This window comes from Echinops telfairi, unplaced genomic scaffold (genome assembly GCF_000313985.2).
Source record: "Echinops telfairi isolate 266 unplaced genomic scaffold, ASM31398v2 ScPeMD7_5592;HRSCAF=6446, whole genome shotgun sequence".
In the NCBI taxonomy this organism is placed as follows: Eukaryota; Metazoa; Chordata; class Mammalia; order Afrosoricida; family Tenrecidae; genus Echinops; species Echinops telfairi.
The window spans coordinates 26,735,116-26,745,708 of NW_022109491.1; the positions used below are offsets into that span (position 1 = coordinate 26,735,116).

The following is a 10,593-nucleotide window of genomic DNA, read 5'->3' on the forward strand; positions in this document are numbered from 1 at the left end:
TGGACAATGCCAAAGGCCACACATCAGTAGCAAAGCCAGCAGGAAAATCCCACTTGAACTTGCCTGTTCTCTATCTGCTTGATTTATTCAAGTCTTTGTCCCAGAGAAATAAAGGCATTTTTTCGATTACAAAATATTTTAAGGAAATAATATCAAAGCCCTTACTAATATCTACTTATTAATATATTTTAAAATAATTTTCATTTTAATGAGTTCTGAGACAACTAGGCTTTTTTTTCTTATATTAGAAACAGATTAAATTCTCTGGACATTAGGACAAATTTTAAAAAGAAATATATGTGTGTATATACATATATATAATTCATATCCTGAGCTATTACCTGAAACATCACATAGCTGAACCAGAAGAATCACATTTGCCTTTCTCCTTGCTTTTGTAAATGAACACAGGTTGTTTTCGTACACAGTGAAGCAAACCTCAACATAGCACAAACCCAACCATTGTAATAAGCCCCCAGGCACTCCTCACTGTGGAATACAGCTGTGGGATGTTCACACAGACCAGTGGTTCTCAACCTTCCTCATGCCGCGACCCTTTAATCCAGTTCCTCATGTTGTGGTGCCCCCCAACCATAGCATTATTTTTGTTGCTACTTCATCACTGTAATTTTGCTACTGTTATAAATCATCATGTAAATATCTGATATGCAGGATGTATTTTCATTGTTACAAATTGAACATAATTAAAGCATAGTGATTAATCACAAAACAGTATGTAATTATATATTGTGAAATACTTATATCTAATGACAAATAAATGAAATTTTGTCTTGCAGCATGGTGTAGCATATGTAACAGTCTTCACGCAGGGTATGGGTGGGCCCTCCTGGAGACGAACAGAGGAGCGGTGTCTCGGTTCCTAAGACCATTGGAAATATGTGTTTTCCAATGGTCTTAGGCGACCCCTGTGAAAAGGTCATTGGACCCCCAAAGGGGTCAGGACCCACAGGTTGAGAACCACTGACATAGACCAACCAGACAGGCAAAATCCACAGACTAGTTCTTCCAAGCCTCTTTCTGGGTAGTTCAGTTATACAATATAGGTGAAGAAGCAGCCTTTAAGGAAGAGTTGCACTATTGCTTTTCCACTTTAAAAATGTTCATATATTTAACAACATAATAAACAGTAAGTAGATGAACTCAGTTTCCTCACAACAGACCAGAAAGTAGCTTGAGGAATGTGGAAAAGTCTTCAGAATAAAGAAACCATATTTTCAAATCAGTCTCTTAGGAGCATAAGGACACATCATAGGCAGGTTCAGGAAGCCAGTATAGTTGGTGGGAATGAGGACTCCTCAGGTCCTAGGCTGAGTCCCCTTAGCCTCAAATGATTTTTTTTAATTATACAGAATATCCAGGAACTTTCTGAAATAATCTTGGAGTACAGAACATTAAAAAAACCTTTAAACTAAAACAAACAAACAAACACCTTTAGGAAATGTTGGAACAAACCCTGGGTGGGATGTGGGCAGCACCGATACTATTGGGTTGCATGGTCAGAGCTAGCCTCGGACAAAATGATAAAGTAGGTGAGAGTTGTGCCACTTCCCTTCCCCCATCTCTTTGTAGACCTGTTCTTTTTATCAACTCATCAGCACCTTTCCTGCGCCCAGTTTCTGTTTTCAGTTTATAAGGTGTTGGTTGGTAAGGGCGTACAGTGAGTTCCTGCTAAGGGATTTCACTGTAAAAATTTTAAATGCTGAAATGTTCCAGAGGTGGTCTCGCTTTGAAAACAGAAAGAATGAATCTGTTCTGGGAGCAAGCCTGGCAGTATGTTGATCTTTTTTGGATAAAGTACCTTCAAAATCTGAAAGCTTTTCTTTACCCAATTGTACACAAACACCAGTTACTTTTAGAGCTTCCATACTAACCAGGTAAGTTCAGACAAAGGCCTTTACAAGGCAATTTTTCTATAGCTTTAAGTTTATTCCTAACAGTGAAATTCAGATGGTCAGAGCTAGGATAGCCCTAGGCAAAAATTCTTGTCTTTGGTGACTTTCCTTCTGAAAGTAAGGGCACCTTGCCTGGCATGCATTACCAATAAAGATGGCACTGTCACCGGCTCTGGAATCCCTTACCAGAATGTAGCCCTGGGAACTTAAGTGTTAGCCTGGGTAGGATGGTCTATATTTGTATGTAGTTTTAGTCTCTCAGTTATCAGACTACAGATTTATTTGGTAAGACCTAGTGTTATTTATTGTTGTATTTCTTGTTGCAACTTAACACCATGCCCTGTAGATAGTAGAATATCAGTAAAATTTAATTAAGTGAAATATTTATCAATTATTTAAACAGGCGTCATTGGAGAATGAACAAAATATTGAGGCAGAGAGGTGGAATCGGAGAATTCTTCGACTGTTAAATAGTTTACGGGTAAGATGATATTTTTCAGGCAACTTCTGCTAGAGAGAGAGATGATGGAGGTGCTATTCCCAGGGATAGTTACAGGAGTTTATTTTGGGTATTGACATGTTCTAATCAACTTCCTGAGCCCTCATGGCACTGCTGGGTAAGCATTGGATTGCTATCCACATTGTTAGAGGTTCAAACCCACCGGCTGCTTTGTGGAAGAAAGATAAGCCTGTCTACCCCCATAAAGATTTACAGCGTCGGTAAACATATCAACTTATTAGGGTTGCGCTCTCAGTTGAAATCAACTCATAGCATCTGTTTTTGGTTAATTAACTTCTTATCTATACTTATGCATTTATTGTTTGCAGTTCTACAACTAACACTCAATATGGAATCAAGTATCCACCAGTTTGTGAGTTATAATTCAGAAAATTTAAAATTTTAATGTATTATATTTTATCAAAATAATATACATATGTAATTTTAAAAGTTCAATAGTGCTGTGTAAGAAAGAAAAGACAAAAGTCTTCTATCATACCCTTACTTATCCCTAAGTCCTGCTTGCTAGTGGCAACTATATTAAACTCCTTAAGCTGTTTCTTTTAGTGTTTATTACCATATTTCTTTTAATATGCCTCCATAACTCTTTGTTGATATTTTTAGTTTTAAGTTATAGAGGAGACTTTTAAAAGGCTATGACAAATAGTATTAAAAGATGGTGATTTTAAGATAACTGTGTAGGAAAAAGTTAGAATGTCTTTCTCTACGAGATGAAAGTCTAATTTGATATGACAGCTATGCTTACAAAAGTGTCAGGGACCCAAATTCTCTTATATCCTTGTCCTCATTCTTCTGGTCCAAAATGGCTGAGTACCCACCAGGTCTGCATTTGAATAAGCCCAGAAATTATGGTTCCACTTTTGACATCTCACTGACCAGAACTTAATTGTGTTGCCATATGCAGCTGGGAAATATAGTTTTAAAATAGTTTTATCAGCATATACTTCACATAACATACAATTTAATCATTCATTCATATTAAGACAATTTCTACAATCATCACCACAGTCAATTTCAAACACGTCCTTCTCAGACTCAATATTGTTAGCTCCCACTTCCCCTCCAGACTTCCCCTGCCATGCCCCTAGGTCATTATTAATATCGGCCAACTTGCTGTCTCTATAGCTTTATCTGTCCTGGACTTCATGTAAGGAACCCTGACGGTGTAGTGGTTGTTCATTGAGCTGACATCCGCAAGATCGTTAGTTTGAAACCACCACTCACTCCATAGGAGAAAGATGGGACTTTCTACTCCTATAAAGAGTTACAGTTTCTGAAACTCACAGGGGCAGGCAGTTCTACCCTTCCCTATAGGGTCACTTTGCGTTGGCATTGGTTGACATTGGCTGGATGGCAGTAAGTGAGTGGATTGCATATACAGAAAATATACAAAACACAAACAAGAAGCAGGAAAAAAAAGAGACTAGAAAAACAGAGGGAAAACTTCCAAGGACTCATACATTCCCAAATTTCTTTGGCCTACTACCTACTTTTGAGAAAATATTTACCCAGTATCTCCCTGGCAATTTACAACTTTTGTACTATAATCCATAGGCTAGAATAAAGTGTAGGCATCTCCCTTTGCAGCCTCCTGGGTGGTGGCACAGTGGTTATGCATTGGGCTGCTAAGCACAAGGTCAGCAGTTAGAAACCACCTGTCACGAAGGGTAGTTCAACCCTGTCCTATAAGGGTCACTTTCCATCACCCCCCATGGGGCAGAATTGACCACTTTGGGAAGCACTGATCTAGGTCTCTAAATTTCTGATGGCAGTGTTTTCATCTCTTGTACTTACACCAGATCAAAATGGCAGTTTTAACATCCCAAGGAACCCAAACCATGTTCCTTTTCAATGTTCTTTGAGTTTAAGAGACAAAAAAAAGTCTGAAGGGTCAAGATCAGGACCGTAGGGTGGATGACGTAAGGTTTACTTACTACCCTCAATAAGCAGGTGCATTGTTGTCATGAAAACATTTCCTTGCTGTAACTTTCCTGGCCTTCTCTCACCAATACGGTTTTCAATCTTCTTAAAACTTCATCATAATTAGCCTCCATGATCATCCTGTGTCCTTCAAGAAAATCGATAAAGATGACTCCTTTGTAATTCCAAATCCAATCACCATAACCTCTAATCCCGTCTCTAGTGTAACTGGCCTAACTGATCTTTGAGGTCACTGTTTTGACTAGACCTTTTTTTGTTTTTTGTTTTCTGTGAAGACAGCCTAATGAGACGAAGACAACTCTGTTACTGAGAGAGCTTATCTGCAGTCCTGTCTTGATTGTAGAGACATGTTTAAACATGTTTTGTTTGGAAGAGATGCATGCAGTTCTGTTACTTACTCTTGCATACCAGAGCAAAACGTTCCTCAGTCCCTGCCGTGTCCTCACGGTCCGGGATGTGGTAAGCCCACCTTTGCAGCCTTTGTTTCTCCCATTGTGTTATGGCCTCCTTTTACCTTCAGCCCAGTGAGGGTACTATTATGGAAAAGCAGGAGGATGGACATTTAGGCCAAGCAGCAGTTGCAGCCACAAAGACAATGTAAAAATTATTTCACATGGAAGCTTCATAGTGTAGTTATGTTTTTTTCTTGTCAATTTTTTTCTGGATTTAATCATTGGGTCGTTTTCCTCACTTGATTAGTGTCTATATAGGCCTTTTAACTATTTTTCCAAACCGTCTGATAGTGCAATACAACGCTTTTAATATGGTCAAATGCATCAATTGATTCATCAGTTCCTTATTTTGTTTCCTCCTGGACCTCATCAGCTGCTCTTGCTAAGCTGGACTAAGCACTCGCTAGGTCTGGTCCTCAGGTTCTTACTTGGGACATTCCTTTATGGTAAACATGAGAATTTCTTTGTCTCTTCCCCCATCTATTAGTTCTCCTGTTTCTGGTGCCGAAATCTTCCTTTCTCTTGTTTTGGTGGCTAATATCCTCTTAAATTTCCAAAAAGAGTGCATAGGAGATAGAAGCTCCACAAGTCTGAAAATCCCTTTATTTTACCTGTAACCTGACTGGCTGTCTCTAGACACAGCATTTTAGATTGAAAATAATTTCTCTCAGATATCAAAGGCTTTGTGACATTTATAGATTGCTCACACTGTTATTGAAAAGTCAGATGCCGCCCTGGTTGATGATCCTTTGTAGGTGACCTTTATTTTCTCTCTGGAAGCTTTTAGATCTTTCCTTTATCCTTGGCAACCTGAAATTCCATGATGGTGTGCTTTGGTAGGGGTCTTCTTTTATCTGTTGCGCTGAGCCGCAGTAGGTTCTTTTCTTCTGGAAAGTTATGTCCTTGGGTTCTGGGAATTGGGTTTATTCCTTAGCTCTCCTTTCGACCCTCTGGTCGCTTTTTCTAGATGGCACATCTCGGAGCCCCTGCATTGCTCCTTTTGTTTTATAACAATCTTTTCTCCTCTCTGAGGTTCCTGTCACCTTTTTATTATTCTGCTTGCTCAAAGATGTCATCAACTTTATTTTCTAATTTTTATTCAATTTTGTTTCTGTTGTTACAGCTTTGTTTTCCAAGGGATTTTTGTGGTGGTGGTTAACTAGTCTTTTGTTTTGTAAGACCCTAAATTTTTTTTTTAGTAATTTAGTGTTTTTAATAGTTTTGTTGAAGTAGGATTAATATACAATAAAGTGTACCTAGTTGAAGTATGCAATTCCAAAAGTTTTGACATATGCATACACCTGTGAAACCATAACTACTATTGAGATCATGAAGACATCTTTTACCCTAAATCTTTCCTTGTGCCCCTGGGTAGCCCCGCCACCCATCCCAGCTTCCACTTCTCAAACCCTTGGCCTTCTTTATTTCACTGTCATCCTCGTGCTGTTTTATGGATGCAGTGTTTTAGGAGATTATAGTTTTTGTCTGTCTCTGTGTTGTCTCTACTTCCTTAATGACCCCTTTGAATGCATTCTTTTTTCCCTCTCATGCCAGAGATTTTACTCAGATGTTTGGTGGATCTGTAGTTACCTGCTTTTATTTAAGAGTGAGGCACCAAAAAGTTGATGGGAAAGTATACATTAATGGGTAAGGTGGTGGACGTCTGGGCTCTATGGTGGGGCACCCCACCTATCATTATCTAGAGGTCTTTTTCCTCAGAATGGCCAGTTTTCCACATAATATGCAAGTCGACTGCCTGGGGAATATGAACAGGTTATCAGTCGTTTGGAAAGGAAGAGAGAGGCTGAGGGTCTCACTGTTGGAAGGGGCCAGTTCCGCTAGCGCTCCCTGTTGGTGCAGTGACACTGCTCTACCCCCAAAGTGCTGGGTGCCTCAAGAGCAGAGTCTCCGTGGTGGGTACCTCAAGAAACGCAACCTCCTGCTACCTGCTAGAATATGGGAGGTGTCGTTTCTTCTTTCTGCGAGGCAATGGTGGACATGAATACCCAACTGCTCTCGGGTAGGCTTTTAAAGAATTCCCGTGTGTTCAGCATCACCTCACATCCCATGCTTATGACATACTCGTAGTCCCTGAACTTATCCAAGGGTCTGTGGCTTACGTGACTGGCTTTGGGCTGGTTTTCCTCCCAGTTGGCCCCAAGGTTTGAGCTTCCTCTACTCTGTTAAATCAATTCTGTCTTCTACTTAGCTTTGTCTTATCTCTCTCCTTGGTCAATTTTTATTTTTCACCTCCATTTTAGAAAGATTTCTAGAGGGAACAGAAATATGCACATATGTTCAGGCTTGTAGACACCCCCCCCCCCACCTTTTTTTTTAAAGATACTTGAAATTGAAAATGTGTCCCTGCTGTCCTGCAGAGGGAAAAGCTATCTAATACACATCTGTTCTCCTCAAAGATTAGAAATGAAGTCTTGTATATTGTTGTCACATGCCTTTGAGGAGATCTGAGTCATGGGGGCCCTTATAGGAAAGCCATAGGGCGGCCTTGGCAGGACTCTGTGGGAGCAGATCGCCAAGTATTTTCTCTGACTGAATCACTGATGGGTTTAAACCACTCATCTTCCTAGGCTGAGTGCTTAACCACCGTTTCTATCGCTGAGACTTGGTGTGCCATCCCTGAAACGTTGCTTCTCCTTTGGTTGAGATAAAGTAAATAAATAATTTATCAATTTTTAAAATGTTATAGACTGAGGCATGGGGGGAGGCCTGCATATAATATTTTGAAAAATACTTCACAACCATCCAAAGAACTCTGTATTTATAAGGTTACTGACCAGCATTCACTAGTGTTTCCAGCCCCAAAACTATACTTGTCTAGGAGGAACCTGGCCTCAAGTTCTATCTTCATAAAAGGAATTATATTCATCCATATTTAAATACTTTACCCCACCTCAATTATTTCTGGTAAACACATAGGTACTCTGTAGTGATCTCAACATCCGTTTATTCTGTGCAAAGAAGCTGGGAGATGTTTGCGTCGTCATCTCCCCACGTCCTACATCTCCCACTGCTGTTGTTATGTACCTTTGAGTTATAGGCTCTGAATGACCGGGAACACGGCCTCCGTAGGGTTGCCTAGGTAAGAAGATTTCTGGGGGAAGAGCACCAGGTCTTTTCTCCTATAGAGCGCTACGGGGTTTGAACCACTGACTTTCTGGTTAGCAGCCAAGAACTGAACCCCAACGGAGTTCTTTCCTTTACTGCCGGAGTTGTTTATAGTGACTCTCTCCAGTGCCTTTGAGAAGAAGATGGGCTGATCATTTTCACTGTACCTTGATGTCCCCCAAACTCTTGTGGATTCTCTCCCCACCTAAAGTATACACTACTTGCACTTTCTTCAGGAACCATTTCTGTTAACATCGTTTTTCAAAAGGGTCTAGCATTTGTTTAACATATTAGAAATTTAAAAGAAAACATATTAGAAATTTGTGCAACCTTGTAAAGTTATTTTGCATGCATTTGCACAATGAACCAAACTTGTGCTCAGTAAACAATTTTTTCCCAAGTTTACTAAAAAATGCCCTTGTGTTTCTCCATTTAAGCATTTGAGACACTTATCAAAAATGTCAATATTTCGCCATTCATTATGTAGCCACAGTATCATGCCTCCTCTTGTTCTAATGATCTTCTTTCTCCTTTCCTCCCCTCTTTCCCAATTATTTTCCCAGGAATCCAACAAGATGGGAATTCAGGCCTTTAGTCTAATGAAGCTCTGCAGAAATAGTGACCGGAAACAAGCAGCTGCCAAATTTTATAGTTTTCTTGTCCTAAAAAAACAGCAGGCGATTGAGCTGAGCCAAAATACTCCCTATGCAGACATTATAGCTACAGTGGGACCAATGTTCTATAAGATGTGAGATGTGAAGGAAATCCAGTTGTCCAGGGTGATGTCATCACTGGAATTTCGTGTTGATTTTCCAATTTAGTGCAGAAGTCACCTGGAAGCAGCTGAAGGTCTGAGTCACTGCATAGATAAGCAGGCCTCCTATTTCCTCTCAGCAAGTGTTCAGTAATCATCACCAGCATTGGAAACCTTTATGCTTACAGAAACACTTCATTATAGCTAAGAACACTTTTTAATTTAGCTAACTTGAATGGCTAGCCTATAGCTTTTCTCCATTTTTAGTGTAGCATTTAGCTAAATAGGATACATTTTAAAAACTTGATATGCCTTTGAGAAACATTCTAGGATGTTTTTAAAAGGCTAATTTGCATCAGGTTATTTATCTTTTATGGTGTTAATAATTAAAGCGATGTTATTTTCTTACAAAAATAATATATATTAATGTATATCATCCCCCAACTTGACCAAATAAATGAGTTATATTCACCTTTAATGTTTTAAATTATCCAAGCACCTTCTAATCTATTTGGAAGTTAAACTTTTTAATTTACCGCTTAATGATTATCATAACCACTGTTAATGAGTCAGAAAAAGCAAATCTACTTCTTGTGTTACAAAAAAAATAAGCAGACACTATTTCAGCATATTGTCTGCAGCGAGAAATTTGAATAAAGGTCACTAAAATAAATCTTCTTTAATTGAGCATTTTTTGACATTAACAATGTTTGTTTATCTTCTCATTTGAAGTTTGAGTTACAAAATTTTCATATTATGCTCTGTGACCTCCAGAGCAGACTAGAAAATTGAGCTTATGATACTTTCTAAAACATTGGTGTATCTGGAATTATACTACAAGCAGCTAAATTTGAAATGACGTGTTTGAATGTGCTAATTTTAAGATTTGAGTGTCAAATTGATTGAAATTTTTTTATTTGTTAAATTAACATGTAGACTTTTTATTTTGGTGTATCAGTCAGTGAATTTTAACAAATGTATTAGAGTTCTCTAACCACCAGCATAACAAGGATACAGAACAGTAACATCATCCTAAAAAAAAAAATCACCATGCTGTATCTTTATAGTCACACCCTTCCCCAACTTGGCAACCACTGTTCTCTATAAACTATAGTTTTGTCTTTCTGCAATGTCGTATACAAAGAAAGTGTATATGACCTTTGAGACTGACTTCTTTATTTCAACGAGGTGTCTGAGATTCATTCAAGTTGTAGCATGTATGAGTGGTCTGCTCCTTTTTATTGTTGAGCAGTAGTTCTGTTGTCTGGCTAAAACAGAGTTTATCCATTTGCTCGCTGAAGGTAGCTAAGGTGGTTCCAATTTTTGGTAATTACAAATAAAACTGCCCTCCACACTGGCATACAGCTTTCCTGTGATAAGGTTTCATTTCTCTGGGGCAAAGATCTAGGAGTAGGATTGTGGGATCACTTGACAAGTAGGAGCCCTGGTGGCATAGGGGTTATGAGTTGGGCTGCAGTCCTCATGGTTGCCAGTTCAGAACTGCTAGCAGCTCTACAGGAGAAAGTTGGGTTTCCCATAAACAGCTGACAGTCTTAGGAACCCACAGTGGGGGCATGAGTCAGGCTGGACTCTATGGCAGTGGGTCTTTGGTATGGTAAGTACATGTTGAACTTCACAAGGTATGATTAAAATCCTCAGAGTGAGCGCATCGTTGTGTGAGAGTTCCAGATGCTCCACGTCTGTGACAACACTGGGTATCACTAGAATTTTATTGTTCAGCATTCTCAGAGGTGCAGAGTGGAAGCCACATAGTTTTCATTTGCATTTCTTTAATGGCTAATTGCACTGAACATCTTTCTTGTGCTTTCCTCATATTGTCTTTGGTAAATTATCTGTTCACTAAGTTCCTAGTAGATTTCTGAATTG

The 10,593-nt window shown here is 39.1% G+C and overlaps 1 protein-coding gene across 6 annotated transcripts in view; it reads left to right on the top strand.

Moving 5' to 3' along the window:
- The window catches only part of RAD21L1 (RAD21 cohesin complex component like 1), a 33,496-nt gene extending 24,318 nt beyond the window's left edge, over nucleotides 1-9,178 (top strand). For all 6 annotated transcript variants that reach the window (XM_030887025.2, XM_045295338.1, XM_004697890.2 and 3 more), the window contains 2 exons: nucleotides 2,317-2,394; nucleotides 8,516-9,178. In XM_030887025.2, the coding sequence (XP_030742885.2) occupies nucleotides 2,317-2,394; nucleotides 8,516-8,704 (267 nt within the window). In that variant the 3' untranslated portion in view covers nucleotides 8,705-9,178. The remainder of the gene's footprint in view (nucleotides 1-2,316; nucleotides 2,395-8,515) is intronic.
- The last annotated feature ends 1,415 nt before the right edge of the window (nucleotides 9,179-10,593 follow it).